At 37.9% G+C, this 20,679-nt stretch overlaps 1 protein-coding gene and 1 pseudogene across 1 annotated transcript; one reads left to right on the plus strand and one right to left on the minus strand.

Moving 5' to 3' along the window:
* Nucleotides 1–2,271: 2,271 nt before the first annotated feature.
* On the minus strand, nucleotides 2,272–3,087 carry LOC119516506 (F-box/LRR-repeat protein 12-like). The gene has a single exon (XM_037812802.1). It carries the CDS (start codon nucleotides 3,085–3,087, stop codon nucleotides 2,272–2,274), a length of 816 nt encoding a protein of 271 aa, XP_037668730.1.
* Nucleotides 3,088–19,707: 16,620 nt separating this feature from the next.
* Nucleotides 19,708–20,184, plus strand: LOC119516901 (annotated as a pseudogene).
* The last annotated feature ends 495 nt before the right edge of the window (nucleotides 20,185–20,679 follow it).

Raw genomic sequence — 20,679 nt, forward strand, 5'->3', positions numbered from 1 at the left:
AGGATGTGAAGGAATAGGAATACTCATTCATTACTGGTGGGGATGTAAAATGGTGCAGCCACTGTGGAAGACAGTTTGGCAGTTCCTCAGGGAGACAAGCATAGAAAGCTAAGTATAGAACCATATGATCCAGCAATCCCACTTCTAGGTATATACCCAGAAGAATTGAAAGCAGGTACTATAACAGATATTTGCACACTGATGTTCATAGGGGCATTATTCACAATTGCAAAATGGTAGAAGCAACACATGTGTCCATCAACCAATGAATGGATAAAAGGAATGTGGTATATACATGCAATGAAATATTATTCAGTCATAAAAAGGAATGAAGCCCTCATACATGTGACAAAATGGATGAACCTTGAAGACATTTTTCTGAGTGAATGTGCCAGAAATGTATAATCTGATATGAAATCATTAGAATAAGCAACCTCATATAGTTAGACTCTAGAATTTAGTTTACCAGGGTCTGGGTTGGGGATAGACAATGGGGTATTAATGCTTAATTTTTACCAAATCTATTTATGTTGACTTGTAAAGTTTTGAAAATGGATGGTGGTGATGGTAGCACAATATTGTAAATGCAATTAACAGCACTAAATTACATATGTGAATGTGGTTAAAATGGGAAACGTTAGGTCACATATATGCTACTGCAAGATCCACTGTCTTATTAGCCTATAGATCTTTACAAAAACTAAAGGATGATAAATCTGGGCCACTTGGAACCTGGATAGCTACATGTGAGCTTCAAGCATTTGGCAACCTTCCAGAACACATCTGAATATTGGAATCAATGCTGGATGCTATCTAAAATGAAAGAAGGATGATGCTAAAACTGAAGCAAGAAGCTCCTTCACTACTAGGAACTTCTCCTCGGTCCTGACTGTGCAGTCATTAAGCTTAATTCACTAAATCATACACACCTTGGGCAGTGGAGAAGACCTTGTACTTCATCCTTCCTCAGGCGCAGGAAAACAGTTGGGAAAGGGGTGAGGTTACAAGGGAGAGGAATCATATTTTTGGCCTCTTTGCTTCCCTACTGTGGAGAGCTAGGACCAGTCAAGGAGTCACTGAATCAGAGGTGGGAAGGGCTAATCTAATTGGCTTCCTTAAAATGGAACCTGATGGCCCTGGTGCCATCTGTTTATCTCAAACCCACTATCACATTCCTGTCCTGGGGTACCACAGGAGAGCTACTGACTTACTGCATCGCAGTGCATTGACTTCTTACCCAGAGTTATGCTTGGGCTGGCATGTACTAACTGGTAAAAGCTGATAATTTAAACATTCATTACTTCTATGAGCCAAGCATTTACAAGTTTCCCAGCCTGAAATTGATTATTGCATGGCTATATGAACAACAGAAATCAGGAAAAGATGTAAATATGGTCTTTCTTTTTCCAGAAAGCCAGGTTACTACCACACCACTGCTATAGGCCCTTGAACTCCAAGATCCTCTCCCCAACAAATCCCACAAAATATGGTTTCTTTTCATTCATTAGTGTTATCTTGTGATGACACTTATCTCCACCATCTTAATATCATACTGAATCTGACATATGAAAAAAATACCTGATTTAAAATTGAGGACATTAATACCTTTTAAATAACATGCTTTATGGCTTAAAAATCATGTGTGTGTGTGTGTGTGCGCACGTGCAAAATGGGCTAAATATATTTTTAAAAACAAAAATATTTTTTCAACTCATGAAAATAATTATACAACTACAAACTCATCCCCAGAGATACTCATTGCTAGCTCTGTGGTCCCTAAGGCAGAAATCCCATTCTGACAGAGGCTCCTATTCTGAGATTGTCAACCTGAGGATTCTTTTGACCTCAGTCACACCTTTCTACCTTTCCTATCCCAAAGAATATACTTGTCCAAGAATATCAACAATATTGGTCATATATTAGGTGACAGGGAATTTACATATATAATTGGCATTTATTCAAAAGACACTAGGAGATTGCAGTTATTGTCTTCTTTTTTCTTATTATGAAATCAGATTGCATAGGATTCACGTGACTTGATAAAAGCCACAAAACATATAATTGCTGGAATTATCTTTCAGGTTCCTGTGTGTCTGGTTCAAAAACCAGGGCCCAGATGACAGTATGGTAAGTTAAGTCCTCTCAGGGTTCAAAATACCTCTGAAAGTAGAAACACTTGAGGTTTATCCATTTGGCAGGAAGGGAAGAAATAAGATGACATGGAGTGTGTAGGGAAGTTGATAAGGAATAGGTCTGAATCATGTCATGGCATCACTTCCACCAGTCAGTGGAAGGCTTTTGGTGGGACCTAATGGTGACCTTGCAGTGGAGCAGCATTTCCTGCAGATGAGCCTTGGCATCCTCGCTTTCCTGGTCTGCGGTGCAGACATCCAGGAGCTTTAGCGTTTGGAGTCTGGGCATCTTGAGGCAAACAGAGAGGATGTGAGTTGTAGATGGGAAGTCTTTACTCACAGGAGGACCATTTAGTACCAAATGCTGCAGTGAATTCATCCTTTCTAGTTGAGAGAGCCCTTTGGTTGTGAGCCCATTCACACTGATAATGAGCTTTTGAAGCTTCTGAAAATGTTGGTGCACTGCTCGTAAGAGCCCATCTGCTGATAAGGAGCTGTTCACCAGTTTTAAGTTGCAGAAAACTTCAACTTCAGAGAAGGCCACCATGAGCCCCTCATCAGACACTAGGGGAATGTTCACCAGCTCCAGGGAACACAGTGCTTTCAGCCCGGACAAGGCCTTTAGTTGTTTGTCATTGAATGCAGGGACATTGTCCAGGACAAAGTGCTGCAGGAATGGTAGTGGGGACATGTTGCATTCCTTGAGGAGCCATTTCTTGGAAATTTCACAGCTGTGCAGTTCCAGATGCCTCAGGGATTGGGGCAGTTTAGTGATTGGAAGTTTCCTCAGGTATGCAACATGTATCTCCAGTTTGGTCAGGTGGGGGCACTTCTTCCCAACTTCCTTAATCAAAGCTGGAATGCTTTCTGTGCAACGCATGCCACGGATCCGGTAGCCTGCCACACTCAATGACTGCAGTCCTGATCCCACATATCTCTGGAAGAGATGCCTCATGACAGGGGCTTCTACCTGCAATAGCCAAACATGGTAGGTGATGAAAGGGCTAAAATCACCCTTCTCCTGCTTGAGTCAGAGTAGATGAAATGTCATTTAAGGGCCAAGGGCAATTTTAAAGTTCTTAAAACACTCAAGGACAGATAAGTTATATCCCCTGTCAGCAGCCCAATGTGGGCTCAGGGTGAGAACTGCCATCCCAAGGATACGAGAGACCCTCAAGAATATTCCCATATAGAGTTTATACATACCCTAACTATTGTTAAGTTGACGTTTCTCCATAGTGAAAAGTCTTCCACAAGCATCTTCCAAAACTTACAAACCCTGTAGGGGGAGGAAATTTACATTCATCTTCAAAAGTGAACAGAAACCAAGGGTTTATCACTGACCCATTTTTCTGCTCTGTTGCCACAATGCCTAAGAAGTATTTGAGTGTCCTACTTCAGCTGTACCCTGAGCCCTTATAACAATGTTTTCCCTTTGTGTCACTTGGACTGGAACATATAACATATTCACTCAATTATTTGCCTCTTCCCTGAGCTTTGGAAATAGCACAAACACCCCTTCCACTTGGACACTGGTCAATACCTAGAAATTAGAATCCTCTCTGGAACGTACAGGAAAGAGAATATCTTCAGCATCACATAGGCAGGCAGTGCCATGATGATCACCAAGCTCTTCTCTGCACCTGTTATGTGCATGGCTTATGATAAAAAATTCGGATTCTTTGCTTTCTAGGTGTGCTGAGGAATCTGAGGACCTGGAGAGTTGCTTCAGTGACTTAGGTGTGATAGCTGGTCTGGGCACTATTTCCTTCTCTAAGTCACTTCATCAAGGAGGAAAGTCCTTTCAATCAGATCTGAAAGAAAAGTCCTAGGTTAATGCAAGGATCTGCTAAATGGGGAAATATAGCCAAAAATTCAGGATCACAATACCAATGGACATTCAATAAATGTGATATACTGATTGAACTATCTTCTAAACTACACAAGAGCATCCAGGGAACATGAAGGAAAATCTAGAAAAAATAACCAGGCAAAGGTGATGGGATTGTTTGGTTTTGACTTCAATAGAAATTCAGAACAAAATAGAAAGTTAGTTTTTGGCTTTAGAGCAAAAGGCTATCATTTAAAATTTATCCAATAATTTTAGGAATAAATAGGTTAAAATTAATTTAAAATATTTTCTTAAAAAGAATTTTAAAGCAGAGTTACAAGAATGGAAATATGAGATTTTAAGGTAAAAGGAAAAGAAAAAAGTGATGTGGCAGAACTCCAAAATGTCATAGAAAAACAAAATCAAATCGTCTCAGAAAAGAGGTCACATTAGGAGATAAAGAAGAACAGACACTGCTAACAAGTCACTCACATATGCAAGATGGGCTTTAAAATGAGCAATGGGAAAAGGATTAACTAACAACTCTTTAAAAATTAGAACATGAAACCTATGGAAGACATACACAATACCAATAAAATTCATGTTACCTTCAAAGATGACAAAAGAAATGATATGAAAAAATAATTTTATGATTTGACTCAAATATTAAAATAAATGAAAAAGGAATTTTAGAGTTTAATAAAGCTGTATAAAATATTTAAAAATTTAAATTAATAAAACAATTAAAATTAACACAAGTCCCATACAAAGTATGCTATTCACAGATTTATTTCAGGGGCTGGACAAAAACTCATGAATATGAAAAGATATTTGCTAAACAAAATCTAATATTGGAGAATGCTACAAAGTCTTCAGGGAAAGCAATTGTAATACTTGATTTTATAACAAAGTAAATTCTTCCTCAAATATCAAAGCCAGAGATGGATTTAGAGTATTTTTTGCATAAGAATAATCCATAAATGAAATATCAATTAATTTAATTTTTCACATGAAGACTGTACCAGTAACAGAAAAGGACACATATTATGAGAAGGAAGTTAAATAAAATGAATTTCATCAAAGACTATATGTATAGTCAATTGAAAATTTCTCAGGAAAAGGAGATTAAATGTATTACAAAGAACAAACAATCTTTAGGAAAATGAAAAAAAAAGTATTCTAATGTATTCTAATGTATTTGTCCATTCATATACATTCAGGGAAAAAAAATATGTATATATCCACAAACTTCTCACCAAAGCAGGAATAGTGACATATCTTTGGCGACTTCAGGATGGTTGCACAGTTTAGGCCCTCCCTCCAGTACTCTTAAAGAAGGGCATTCTCTACCATGTAGAGGTAGGCTGCTTGTTGTCTAGCCCTTTTCAATCTGTTTGAACACGTATGCTTAGTTCTGGAGAGCAGTGTGAGGGACTTCTTTGTTTTCCGACACCAAAACAATGTTCTCCAACAGAGCTATCAATACAAAAGTAACTGATATCTATATTCTTTCCCTTATCCATTGTGTTCCATTTAATTCAGAACTTTAGTAAGGAAAAGTGATGTTATTAATCTCAACACCAAACATACACTAAAGTCTAGTCCACATGATACGAATATAGAACTTAACAAAACTATATGATTGTGGCCTTCTTGCTTCTTATATTCTAGCAGTATACTAAAAAGAAATCAAAGACTCATCATGAAATAAGAGAGAATAGCTTTACATATGCAGAAATTATAAAGTAAAAACAAATATAAATGCATACTGAATCACAAATCAAAATCCAACTTTCATGATGTTCAGTATTTAATATATCCAAAGTAACTCAGGAATGGTGACAGAAGATTGAAGTTTACAATTATTCTAGAATTTTATAAATGAAAAGACCACACCCTGAAAGTGAAACATCTACCTTTAAAGTACACATGAACCTTGCAAACAAATGATTTGTATAATAGGATGAAGGAAAACCACTCACATTTTTTTTCTTTTAAAGGAATATACATTTCCTATACACAATGAAATAATCACAGAAAATAATGACAACCATACAAAAGACAATTTAAAACCAAAAATGGAGAAAAGAAAAACTGCTCTTTTGAATAACCTTGGCACAAATTGAAAAAAAAAATCATTATAAAAAAAAATACTTGCATACATTATGTGAAAGTACCAAAGGTTCAGAGCTATGCAATTAGCAGGAAAATTGTTTTCCTTAAATACTTAAATTAATTTTTGAAAAGAATTAAAATAAATGGTATAAGCATCTATCTTAAGGAGTTAAAACTAATACAATGAAATAATCACTTGAGGAAATCCATAGAAGAGAATTAACAGAGAAATGCAGAAAGCATGTTTTTTGTAAGGCAATGAAAAAATAGAAGAAAGCCCTAAGTTCCTGATCCATGTGCCCAATAGAGCTTTCTTAGATGAAGGAAATGTTCTATATCTGTGTCGCCTTATGTTACCAAGGATGTGAAGTTTAGTTTTAATTTTCTTTAATTTAAATTTCAATTTAATAGCTACACATAGCTAGTGATTACTTTATAGGACAGCATAAATCTAGAATCTTGGAGGAGGCAGTTAAAAATAATTAGATTCCAGCCAAAACAGACATAAATATTCAAAACAGTAACTAAGAACAGTGAAGTGAAAGTACTCACAATAGAATTTGAAGATTGTAAGATGTTGCTTTGATATAAAAAAATTCCTAAAGAAAGAGTTTTTATAAAATTCTAAGAGAATGAGGTTGGCTCATATCTTGTTGTTTGAAAAACTCACCAGAACTCAAAAATTGTAGGAGACAATGCAGCTAACTAGATTCTGGGGCAGGATCCACAGGAAGGCAGCACTTTTTTCTTCTCACAAAGTCCTGTACTGATCAGCTTCTCAGGGAAAATACAGCTCTATTTTTCCTTCCCTTTGTATAGGGAAACAGTAAACTAATCAGGGCTATGATCCTGGAGACACACCCTGTTTGCTTTGATTAGATATTCCAGACAATTACACAATTACAACCCTCATATAAAGTTGGAGAGCAAAGAGGTAAGGCCATTGTGAAAGTCAATTAAAGAGATGTATTCATTCATTTATTCATTAATAAATAGTTTTGAGTGAATTTTTATACTAAGAAACAGTCTAGGTTCTGGAGATTCAGCAGGGAACCTGACACACTGGGATTCTATTGGCATAAAGCTGGAATTCCCTGAAGGACCCCTGAACTTAAAATAAATGGAATATGAATAAATATGAAAATATATGATGTACTTAACGATGTGAGAAAAATAATGTATGGTATTGTGATGGAGGATCGAGGAAGGGAATGGTAGGGCACAGATCACATAATGCTCTTTGGAATATGTTAAGGATGGAAACCAATTGTATATTTAGTTTTTCATCAAGGGGAAATAAAAAGTAAGTAAATTAAAAAGTAGCACAATGTAGTACAGTTTTATTGCCATCTGTGCTGGTTTGAATCTATTATGTCCCCCACAAAAGCCATGTTCTTTAATGCAATCTTGTGGGGCCCATTTACTACTAGCCTTTTGATTAGGGTGGAAACTTTTGATTGAACTTTTCCATGGAGATGTGAGCCACCCAACTGTAGGTGAGACCATTTGATTAGATCATTTCCATGGAGGTGTGATCCTGCCCATTCTGGGTGGGTCTTAATTAGATCACTGTAGTCCTTTAAAGAGAGCTCACAAAGAGAGCAGAGAAGACAAGATGCCCTAGGAGAACAAATATAGATACACAGAAGCTGAGAGACTCACTTTTGAGAGAAGCCAAGATGTAATCAAGAGTTTGGCCCTGGGAGAGGCTAGGAGGATGCACAGTTGCTGACACAGACAGAGATGCTTAGAGAGAAAACAACCAGAGACATTTTGAAGACAGCCATTGAAACCAGATATTTGGAGTTGCTAAGCTAAGATATCAAGCTGGGAGTTTCCCCTGGAGAAGCTAAGTGTGAATACACAAGTGCTTAAAGAGAAAGCCACTGGAATCAGAAGTTGAAAGCAATGCAACCCAGGAAGGAGCAAAGGACCAGCAGAAACCAGCCATGTGCCTTTCCAGCTAACAGAGGTGTCCTGGACTCCACCAGCATTTCTTCAGTGAAGATATCCTCTTGTTGATGCCTTAGAACTGTAGATTTGTAAACTAATAAATCCCCATTGGAAAAACCAACCCATTTCTGGTGTATTGTATTTTGGAAGCTTTAGCAAACTGATAGACAATCTCATTCTCAATAGAATTTTATATTTAAGTGGCATTCAAAGACTTTCTTTTTATGTATAACCTAGTTTTATTTTGTCTATTGTCTGAATATGGTTGCAAATCTTTGCATAAAAACCAAAAATGAAACACATAGAACTTTCTTAAAATGTAAAACTATATAAATTTATGTCTGCACATTTTTAAATGTGTGTGTGTTATACTACAAAAGGAATTTTTTTCTTTTAATAAAAATATTCTGCAATTTTTGAACTTGTGACTAACTTCATATTTTTAAAGATAAATGTTTCCCTCATTAAGTTGCATATTCTAAGGAAGTGGATCTCAAACACTTCTGCACATTGACACCATCTGTGGTTTTTAAAAAGTTCTAATGTCTGTTTCCCATCACCAGAGATGCTGACTCAATTGTTTTCAGTGTTACCTGGACATTCAGAGTCCTTAAAGTTCTCCAGATGATTCTGATAGGAATCAAAGTTTGAGAACCTCTTTTCTAAGGCAGCTGAGACCCAAAATAGGACTTTATATTCAGAGAATTTGTTACATAAACCAGCATGAGTAGCATGTCCTGGGAGTGTGGAAGAAAAGCAGAATCAAAGGCCCCACCTAATCAGGATCCTCGGAACTTCCCCACACCAGTTTTAAATGGCTACCAAACAGGACTGGGAAGTTTTAGGGGACAGAATGTATGACTGGGACCTACCTACATGGGACAGCAGTCAGTCATGACACCCTCCCTGGATCTTCTGGAAAGCCCATGGCAGTCTCCACCTGCAGAATGAAACTTGGAAAGATCTTCGGAAGACACATCCCTGTACCCCCAGGATCAATTCCAGGAGATACCTGCAGATGTATAACCCTGGTGTGGGGCTGCCTAGCCGGGTGGGACCAGAACTCATTGGTTCTGGTGTGCCCGAGACTGCTGTGCACCCAATTGCTGGAAGAGCCTCGGAAAAATCTTTTCAAGTCCGACTCGATAGGTGCAGCCACCCAGGGATCCTGATGTCTTCAAACCACTGTAGTAACTCCTTCCCAGTGTCTTCTGCAAAGAATTATTCAAACAATGCTCTCGGAACATCTCAAAACCAAATCCTGGCCCCTTCTCTCCTGTTTTCTGCATGCTGTCTTGGAAGTCTCACGCTTTTCTTTAATTGTTTCAGTTTTTCCCTTTGCCCTCCTACAATAACAGCATTGAAAACTCTTGTCTGGATTTTATTTCTAAGCTTTAAACTCTACTAGGATTTATTACAGGCATCTAAAATGAAGTTAAAAAACTCAAACTAAAGCAATTATTTTCTCCAGCCTAAGTGGGTGGTTTCTTCACTGGCTGGTCTGGGAATTGTGGACCAGACTGGGGAGCTTGTTTCTCCTTCCTTAGCTGTGCCTGCTTAATGTTCAGACTGTCTGAGTGAAAACCCAATGGAAGGCAGCTGAAGACTGAGTTCTTGACAATGCTAGTGTAGGAGAGTAGGGGCTTAGTCTTTCTGGTGAAATTAAACCCTGTTTCCAGTGGATGGGCAGGCTTCTCCTGTGGGCCTGAAACTTCTAAGAGCATCTAAGAAGTATTCAAAGCTCTAAGCAGCAATCATGTTTCCCCATATCACTGTGATTTTTGTGATGGGTAAGGGATTGATCAACAAGTATTATTTTCCAATATTTACCATAAAATGTGTACCAATCTCCCTTACCACAGTTTTTACAAGAGGAAATGTGTCCAGTTGTCTTTTCCTCACCTAGCACCAAGGGAATATAATTCACTCATTAGTCAAGATAGTGTCTACATGAGATTGGCATGTGGTGAAGAGAAGACAGAGAGATGAATGGCAGCAGAATACTGTAGTCCAGTTGGACTGATAGATGCATCAGCAGATGGGTTCAGTCAATACAGGGTGATAGGTGTTGGGTTTGAAGAAAATGCAGCATTGAGGGAAGCAAAAGAGGGTACAGCAACAATTCTGTATCATTGGACCATCTATTTATTTGATCCATTTTTAAGATTAATAACACTTGAAATTTTTCTTACAGCAGTTGTAGGTGACAGAAAAATCATGCAGAAAGTACACAGTTCCCATATAACAACCCCATCTACAGTTTATCCTGTTGTTAAAATTTTGTATTATTGCTGTACCTTGTTACCACCGTTGATAAAACAATATTATTTTTTATTAAATTTGGTCCACAGTTTAATTAGGGTTCACTCTTTCTGTTTTACAGTTCTATTCTGGTAGCACAACTTATCAATTAATCATTTTGGCCACTTTCACCTCTGCAATTCAATGATGTTAAATATATTCACAATGTTGTGCTACAATCATCACCATTCATTACTAAAACATTACCATCACCCAGAATATAAAAATTCTTTACCAATAAAGTATTAACTCTTCATTACCCACCTCCATTTTGGCCCCTGGAAACCAATATTATAATTACTTAGGCTATTAATTTGCTTTTCCTAATTTTTTCATGCAGGTGCGATCATACAATATTTGTCCTTTTGTGCTTGGCTTACTTCACTCAACCTGATGTCTTCACAGTTCATGTTATGACATATACCAGAACTTCATTCCATTTTATGTCTGAATAATATTCCATTGTATATACATATACTACATTTTCTTTATCCATTCTTCTGTTGGTAGACACTTGGATTGCTTCCACATTCTGACAACAGTAAATGATGACACTATGACTATTGGTATGCAAATATATGTTTGAGTCCCTGCTTTTAATTATTTTCACTATATGCTAGTGCTATCTGTTAATGGTAATCCTATGCTTAATTTCTGTGGACTGCAAGCTGATTTCCTGAATGGGTGCACCAATTTACATTCCCACCCAGATTGTACAAGGGTTCCTATTTCTCCACATCCTCTCCCAAGACATGTTATTTCTTTTAATAATAGCTGTCCTAGTGGGCATGAATGAACTTCATTGTGGGTGTTTTTAAAGCAGTTTTACTGAGATATATTCACATACTATACAATACATTCAAGGTGTACAATAAATGGATTTAGGTATAAACACAGAGTTGTGTATTCGTCATCACAATCAATTTAATAACATTTTCATTATGGCAAAAAGAAAAACTCTGTAGCCCTTAGCAGCCATCTCTCAGTCACTCTATCCTTCCCCAGCCCTACATAGCCATTAATCTAAATCTCTCTATATAGATTTATTTATATTTAAGAATACTAAAATATTGCTGTTAATGTAGTCCATAGTTTGCAACAGGTATATTTTCCCCATATGCCACCCTATTATTAACCCCTTGCACTAGTGATGTTCATTTGTTATCATGAAAGAACATTCTTATATTTGTACTAGTCACCACAGACATCATCTACCACAGGGTTCACTATGTTATACAATCCCATGTTTTATCCTCTAGCATTCCTTCTAGTAAGATACATGAGCTACATCTAGCCTTTCTTCCGCATTAGCACACATAATTTATTGCTGTTAATTATATACTCAGAGTAATGTGGTACCATCTCCTCTACCTTTTCTGAACATTTAAAATCAACCTAAGTAGAAATTCTGCATAAATTAAGCATCAGCTCCCATTCTCTACCCCATTCCATGTCCATATTCTAATTCCTACCTTTAAGAGTCTGCTTATTATACTTAGTTCATATTAGTGAGATCATACTATAGTCATCATTTTGTGTCTGGCTTATTTCACTCAATGTAATGACCTCCAACATGTTGTCATATGCATCGTGACTTCATTTCTTCTGACTGCTGAATAACATTCCATCGTATATACCACATTATGTTTATCCATTCTTCTGCTGATGGACACTTGAGTGGTTTCCATCTTTTGGCTATTGTGAATAATGCCGCTATGAGCATTGGTGTGCAAATGTCTGTTTGCATCCCTGCTTTCAGTACTTCTGTGTATATACATAGAAGTGGGATTGCCAGATCACATGGCAATTCTATACTTAGCTTCCTGAGGAAATGCCAAAGTGTCTTCCACAGCCTCAGCACTGTTTTACATTCTGACCAGCAATTGTAATGAATGAGTGTTTCTCTTTCTCCACATCCTCTCCAACACATGTAGCTTTCTGCTTTTTTAATAGTTGAGATTCTAGTAGGTGTGAAATGAAATCTCATTGTAGTTTTCAATAGCTAGTAAAGCTGAGCATCTTTTCATGTGTGTTTTGGCCATTTGTATTTCCTCTCTGAAAAACTTCTATTCAAATCTTTTGCCCATTAAAAAAAATTTTTAAATGCAGTTTTACTGAGATATATTCACGTACCATACAATCATCCAGTGTAAATCAGCTGTCCACAGTACATCATATAGTTGTGCATTCATCACCCCAATAAATTTTTGAACATTTTCCATACACCAAAAAGAACAAAAATAAGAATAACAATAAAAGTAAAGAAGAAAACCCAAAGCATTCCATCCCCCATCCCACCTTATTTTTCATTTAGTTTTGTCCCCATTTTTCTGCTCATCTGTCCATACACTGGATAAATGGAGTGCAAGCCACAAGGTTTTCATAATTGCACAGTCACAGCATGTAAGCTGCCTAGTTGTGCAACAGTCTTCAAGAATCAAGGCTACCAGGTTGCATTTCCACAGTTTCAGATATTCCTTCTAGCTATTCCAATATATGAAAAACAAAAAAGGAATGTCTATACAGTGCATAAGAATGCCCTCCAGAGTCGCCTCTTGACTCCATTTGAAATCTCTCAGCCACTGAAATTTTACTTTGTTTCATTTCATTTCCCCTTTTTGGTCAAGAAGATTTTCTCAGTCCCATGATGCCAGGTCCAGGCTCATCCCCAGGAGTCATGTCCCACATTGCCAGGGAGATTTACACACCTGGGAGTCATGTCTCACATAGAGGGGAGAAAATACAGATGGCTAAAGGAACATGAAAAAATGTTGATCTTCACTAACCATTAGGGAAATGTGAATCAAAACAACAATGAGATATCATCTCACACCTATAAGAATGGCTGCCATTAAACCAACAGGAAACTACAAATGCTGGAGGGGATGTGGAGAAATTGGAACTCTTCTTGCTGGTGAGAATGTGTATTGTTACAGCTGCTGTGGAAGACAGTTTGTTGGTTCCTCAGAAAACTAGATATCAAGTTACCCTACAATCTGTCCATTCCATTTCTTGGTATATACCCAGAAGATCTGAAAGCACTGACACAGACATTTGCACACTGATGTTCATAGCAGCATTGTTCACAATTGCCAAGAGATGGAAACAATCCAAGTGCCCTTCAACAAATGCGTGGATAAACAAAATGTATTATATACACATGTTGGAGTATGATGCAGCAGTAAGACGGAATGAGGTCCTGAAATATATAACAACATGGATGAACCTTGAAGACATAATGCTGAGTGAAGTAATTCAGACACAAAAGAAGAGATATTTTGTTACTACTAATGTGAACTCTGAAAAATGTAACATATGGGTCTCATAATGGAGAATATAGGGGACTTAGTTATAGACAGAAGCTAGTGAAGAGGGGGTGATAGCCTAATATAAAGTGACATATTAAAACAGGGTAACTTAAAGGTATGGGAATGGACAGGGCTGATGATTTTTCATTAATGGGATTATAAGTATCAGTGCTGCATTGTAGGTGAACATAAGCAAAACGGGTTGTTTAAAGGCATGTATCCCATGGACTTGCACTACAAATGTAAGTGCTCACATGATATACTTCTAAGATATGACACTGCTACAAAGAGTTAACAACAGAGTGGCATATGGGAAAAACTACCTGTTGCATACTAGGGACTGTATTTAATAGGAATACCTTACTAGTATCACACAAATAGTAGGGATAAATAATTAGGGGCTGATAAGAACTTCAGGGTGTTTTGGTCATCATAGTTGTTTAAAATTGAGGGTGATGATTGTGCAACTAAGTGAAGATAATGTGAGACATTGTCTTGGACAGAATATATGCTGTGTGAAATTAGGAACCCCCACTTAATAAGTCAAGCCCTCAATCTTGAGGATTGCTCTTGTGAAACATATGGCTATAAAGGGGTGGGTAAACCCAGCTATAATTATGCCTAGGAGTCACCTCCAGAGAACCTCTTTTGTTTCTCAGATGTGACCTTTCTCTCTCTAAGCTCAACTCTGTAAATAAATTCATCACCCTCTCATTATGTGGGACATGACTCCTAGGTGAGTGAGTCACCCTGGTGATGTGAGACATGGATCCCAGGAATGAGACTGGTTGTGGTGTCAAGGGATTAAGAATGTCTTCTTGACCAAAATGGGGAAAAGAAAGGCAACAAAATAAGGTTTCAGCAGCTAAGAGATTTCAAACAGATTTGAGAGGCTATCCTAGAGGTAACTTTTATGTAAGGTCCAGCTAGATATGCCAAATGGCCACAGTAGGAAAAACCCAAATCAACAATAGTCCCCCAAATCCTAAAGAATATACTGGTCCTTATCTGAGACTGTATAAAAGTTTCATTCACTAATTGTATTTTTCAGAAACTTAAATCCTCCAGAGTGTTCCTATGCCAAGTAAGTCCCAAAACCCAGAGGCAACAGCCTTTTCAGGAACATCAACCAGATGCATCCCCCTTTCCCATAATGTCAGCATCCCCTTCCAATGTGAACAGGTTAGGCTGGTCACTGCCTAGACATCCCAGAAGGCCAAGAAAGTGATTAAATGAGAGAAAGTGGTAGCAACAGACAAGATAAGATTTAACAAAAGATTAGAAATACTGAATCTTTATATGTTAAATTTTTAATTTTTTACTTGCAAGTGTACTAGAATAGCTAGAAGGAAATAACTGAAATGGTGGTGGAAGTGTCCCCATAATATTATTTAAAATTTGCTCTAAAGCTACTCATTAAATTGTACTTTGAAAATTATCACCTTTCTGCATATATGTTATAGTTCACAGTAAGGAAATAACTAAAATTGTGGAAATATAACCCATAAAATTCTTTGAAATTTGTTTTCTAACTACTTGCTAAATTGTACTTCAAAAGTTATCATTTTACTGTTTATATGTTATATTTTACAATACAAAATGTAAAAAAAAAAAAAAATTCCATGACAGGATTAAAGATTTGCAATATGGGCTGTGAGATTGTTTCAATGGTAAAAAAAAAATGACAGGATCTAGAAAAATAACAAACTAAAACCAAAGTGAGGAGAAGGAAGGAAATAACAAAAATTAGAGTGGAGATAAATGGAGTACATAATAAATAATAAGTAGAGAATCAAGGAAACCAAAACTTTTTTCTTTGAGAAGATCAATAAAATCAACAAAACTTTAGCTAGATTGACAAACAAAAAAGTAAAAGAACACACAAATAAATAAAATCAGAAATGAGAAGGGGGAGATTACTACCAAACAAAGAAATATAAAGGACTATAAGATGATACTATGAATAAATGTATGCCAAAAAATTAGATTAACTAAATGAAATGAACAAATTTCCACAAATTTCATACACTTACTGAAGAAGTAGAAGATCTCAACAGACTAATAACTAGTAACTACAAAGATGGCTGCATGGGACATAGGGAACTGGTGGTTTGATGGGTTGAGCCCTCTACCGTAGGTTTTACCCTTGGGAAGACGGTTGCTGCAAAGGAGAGGCTAGGCCTCCCTATAATTGTGCCTAAGAGCCTCCTCCCAAATGCCTCTTTGTTGCTCATATGTGGCCCTCTCTCTCTAGCTAAGCCAACTTGAAAGGTGAAATCACTGCCCTGCCCCCCTACGTGGGATCAGACACCCAGGAGAGTGAATCTCCCTGGCAACGTGGAATATGACTCCCGGGGAGGAATGTAGAGCTGGCATCGTGGGACGGAGAACATCTTCTTGACCAAAAGGGGGATGTGAAAGGAAATGAAATAAGCTTCAGTGGCAGAGAGATTCCAAAAGGAGCCGAGAGGTCACTCTGGTGGGCACTCTTACACACAATTTGGACAACCCTCTTTAGGTTCTAAAGAATTGGGGTAGCTGGTGGATACCTGAAACTATCAAACTACAACCCAGAACCCATGAATCTCAAAGACAATTGTATAAAAATGTAGCTTATGAGGGGTGACAATGGGATTGGGAAAACCATAAGGACCACACTCCCCTTTGTCTAGTTTATGGATGGATGAGTAGAAAAATAGGGGAAGGAAACAAACAAACAGACAAAGGTACCCAGTGTTCTTTTTTACTTCAATTGCTCTTTTTCACCTTAATTATTATTCTTATTATTTTTGTGTGTGTGCTAATGAAGGTGTCAGGGATTGATTTAGGTGATGAATGTACAACTACCTAATGGTACTGTGAACAATCGAATGTACAATTTGTTTTGTATGACTGCATGGTATGTGAATATACCTCAATAAAATGAAGTTTAAAAAAAAAAAAAAGAAATCAAATCAGTAACCAAAAAATCCTCCTAACAAAGATAATCTAAGTACCAGTTGGCTTCATTGGTGAAATTTACCAGGCATTCCAAGAAAAATGAACCCCTATCCTGCTCAAATATTTCCAAAAAAAAATGAAGAGGGTGTAGCACTCATTCATTGTTCGTGAAAATGTAAAATGGTGAAGCCACTTTGGAAGACAGTTTGGTGATTCCTCAGAAAGTTAAGTATAGAGTTTCCATATGACCTGGCAATCCCACATCTAGGTATGTACCCAAAAGAAAAGAAACCAGGGTCTTGAACAATTATTGCACACAAATTGTTTTGGTTTTTTCTTGTTAATGTAAATATCATGCAATAGGTTGACTTAAACAATGGGAATTTATTGGCTCACAGTTTTGAAGCCAGAAGTCCAAATCAAGGCATCATTTAAGTGATACTTCCTTCCTGAAGACTGGCTTTCTGGGACTGGCTGTCATTAATCCTTGGATCTTGGCTCCTCTGTCACAAAACAGTACATATATTGTCCTCTCCTGGCATCTCCCTTATCTTCTGGGTTTCATTGACTTTCAGCTTCTTGCTTCCAATGGATTTCTCTCTCTATGTCCTTCCCATAAGAACTTCAATAATAGGATTAAGAGAGAGAGGCGGGGCAAGATGGTGGACTGGTGAGCTGTATGTTTTAGTTACTCCTCCAGGAAAGTAGGTAGAAAGCCAGGAACTGCGTGGACTGGACACCACAGAGCAATCTGACTTTGGGCATACTTCATACAATACTCATGAAAATGTGGAACTGCTGAGATCAGCGAAATCTGTAAGTTTTTGTGGCCAGGGGACCCGCGCCCCTCCCTGCCAGGCTCAGTCCCGTGGGAAGAGGGGCTGTTAGCTCCGGGAAGGAGAAGGGAGAACTGCAGTGGCAGCCCTTATCGGAAACTCATTCTACTGATCCAAACTCCAAGCATAGATAGACTGAGACCAGACACCAGAGAATCTGAGAGCAGCCAGCCCAGCAGAGAGGAGACAGACATAGAAAAAAACAGCACGAAAAACTCCAAAATAAAAGCGGAAGATTTTTGGAGTTCTGGTGAACATAGAAAGGGGAAGGGCAGAGCTCAGGCCCTCAGGCTCATATGCAAATCCTGAAGAAAAGCTGATCTCTCTGCCCTGTGGACCTTTCCTTAATGGCCCTAATTGTTTTGTCTCTTAGCATTTCAATAACCCATTAGATCTGTGAGGAGGGCCCCTTTTTTTTTTTTTTAATCCCTTTTTTCTTTTTCTAAAACAATTACTCTAAGAAGCCCAATACAGAAAGCTTCAAAGACTTGCAATTTGGGCAGGTCAAGACAAGAGCAGAACTAAGAGAGCTCTGAGTCAAAAGGCAATAATCCAGTGGCTGAGAAAATTCACTAAACACCACAAATTCCCAAGAAAAGGGGGGTGTCCGCTCACAGCCATCATCCTGGTGGACAGGAAACACTCCTGTCCATCACCAGCCCCATAGCCCAGACCTGCCCCACACAACCCAGTGTAACGGAAGTGCTTCAAATAACAGGCACACTCCACAAAACTAGGCGTGGACATTAGCCTTCCCTGCAACCTCAGCTGATTGTCCCAGAGCTGGGAAGGTGGAGCAGTGTGAATTAACAAAGCCCCATTCAGCCATCAGTTCAGCAGACTGGGAGCCTCCCTACACAGCCCACCAGCCCAGAACCGCCCTGGGGGGATGGCACTCACCTGTGACATAGCACAGTCATCCCTCAACAGAGGACCAGGGGGTGCACGGCCTGGAAGAGGGACCCACTTGCAAGTCTCAGGAGCCATACACCAATACCAAGGACTTGTGGGTCAGTGGCAGAGACAAACTGTGGCAGGACTGAACTGAAGGATTAGACTATTGCAGCAGCTTTAAAACTCCAGGATCACCAGGGAGATTTGATTGTTAGAGCCACCCGCCCTCCCTGACTGCCCAGAAACACGCCCCATATATAGGGCGGGCAACACCAACTACACATGCAAGCTTGGTACACCAATTGGACCCCACAAGACTCACTCCCCCACTCCCCACAAAGGCACAGCAGGGCAGAACTGGCTTGTGGAGAACAGGTGGCTCGTGGACGCCACCTGCTGGTTAGTTAGAGAAAGTGTACTCCACAAAGCTGTAGATCTGATAAATTAGAGATAAGGACTTCAATTGGTCTACACATCCTAAAAGAACACTATCAAGTTCGGCAAATGCCAAGAGGCCAAAAACAACAGAAAATTATAAAGCATATGAAAAAACCAGACGATATGGATAACCCAAGCCCAAGCACCTAAATCAAAAGATCAGAAGAGACACAGCACCTACAGCAGCTACTCAAAGAACTAAAGATGAACAATGAGACCATAGTACAGGATACAAAGGATATCAAGAAGACCCTAGAAGAGCATAAAGAAGACATTGCAAGACTAAATAAAAAAATAGGCGATCTTATGGAAATTAAAGAAACTGTTGACCAAATTAAAAAGATTCTGGACACTCATAGTACAAGACTAGAGGAAGTTGAACAACGAATCAGTGACCTGGAAGATGACAGAATTGAAAATGAAAGCATAAAAGAAAGAATGGGGAAAAAAATTGAAAAAATCGAAATGGACCTCAGGGATATGATAGATAACTGGTAATAAACATAATAATTTAAAAATATTTCATTGTTTTGATTTTATTCATTATTTCTTTTTTTCTTTTTGTAGATTCTTTTTTCTCAAGTTATTTCCTTTAGCCTATTTTGCATTTTTAATTTTTCTTCTTTACTAGCATCTTTGGAAATCATTTCTTTCATTTATTTCTAATATGACCTTAAAGTTTTGACAATTTCTTTTTTCTTTTACTTTTCATTTTCTGGTTTCTTTTGCTAAACTACTTCTTTTATTGTCTTATGCATGGCAGACAGGAATTGGGAAGAGTAACAAAAACTGAAGCCTGACACCATACCAGTCTCAGATGTTTATTATAAGTTAATCTTTCTCACTTCTTAGTCATGACTACATGTTAAAACTGGGTTATAAATTAAATAACAGACTGTGCTCATATCAGATTCTGGCCAGGTAATTCTGTCTCACTGCCAGTCTTTGCTTCTGAGAAGATGGCAGCATAGCCATCCAAGTTGGTGCTATTTGTATGTTTGGGTATCATTTGTCAATCACCCCTTGCAGAAGCAGTTATCAGAAAACTTGTAACTGATCAACATATTTCAGATAATTGGAGGATAGACAGTGCTGCAACATCCACTTATGAGATAGGAAACACTTCTGATTATTGAGGGCAAAAGTGCATGAAGAAGCATGATATTCCTATGAATCACATGGCCTGGCAGGTTACCAAAGAAGACTTTGCCATATTTGATTATATACTATGTATGGATGAAAGCAATCTGAGAGATTTGAATAGAAAAGGTAGTGAAGTTAAAAACCACAAAGCAAAAATTGAACTACCTGGGAGGTATGATCCACAAAAACAACTTATTATTGAGGGTCCCTATTATGGAAATGACTCTGACTTTGAGACTGTTTATCAGCAGTGTGTTAGGTGCTGAAAAGCATTTTTGGAGAAGTCACATTAAAGCTGCATCCATTCATTGCTGAAGGCCAACAATGATTCACATTGTAACAGTGATGTTCTAGGTTTTTCAGTCAATCAGTGTGTTCAAAGTGTAATGCTTCATGGCTCATGGCCACAACTTCTTTTTCAATTGACTTATTGTTTTTCATCTTAAAAAATAATTGTAGATGGAAATCAATGTTGTGTTTGGCAGAAGAATAAATAAAAATCTTTGATTCAGTTTATGGGGTACATTAAATGTTCTTAAACAAGTTGGACCACTTATCTTACCCCAATTACAAAAATAGTGGAACAAACAAGATAGTAGGACCACAAAATACTATGTTCTGTGTGTGCTTTATAACAATCATTTCTTTCCAGTGTTTAACCTTAAGGTACTAAATCCAGTGATGGCTAGCATTCTAATATGCTTAATAAGTAATTAAAACATCACTTTCAGGCCCAAGTCAATATCTAAGTCAGTTGAGACTTTCAAATAATCTATGTCTTTATTAAA

This window comes from Choloepus didactylus, chromosome 20 (genome assembly GCF_015220235.1).
Source record: "Choloepus didactylus isolate mChoDid1 chromosome 20, mChoDid1.pri, whole genome shotgun sequence".
Taxonomy (NCBI): domain Eukaryota; kingdom Metazoa; phylum Chordata; class Mammalia; order Pilosa; family Megalonychidae; genus Choloepus; species Choloepus didactylus.

What these genes read in the sequence shown, in the direction of transcription:
- LOC119516506 (XM_037812802.1), bottom strand. Translation starts at nt 3,087, where the DNA reads ATGAGGCATCTCTTCCAGAGATATGTGGGATCAGGACTGCAGTCATTG.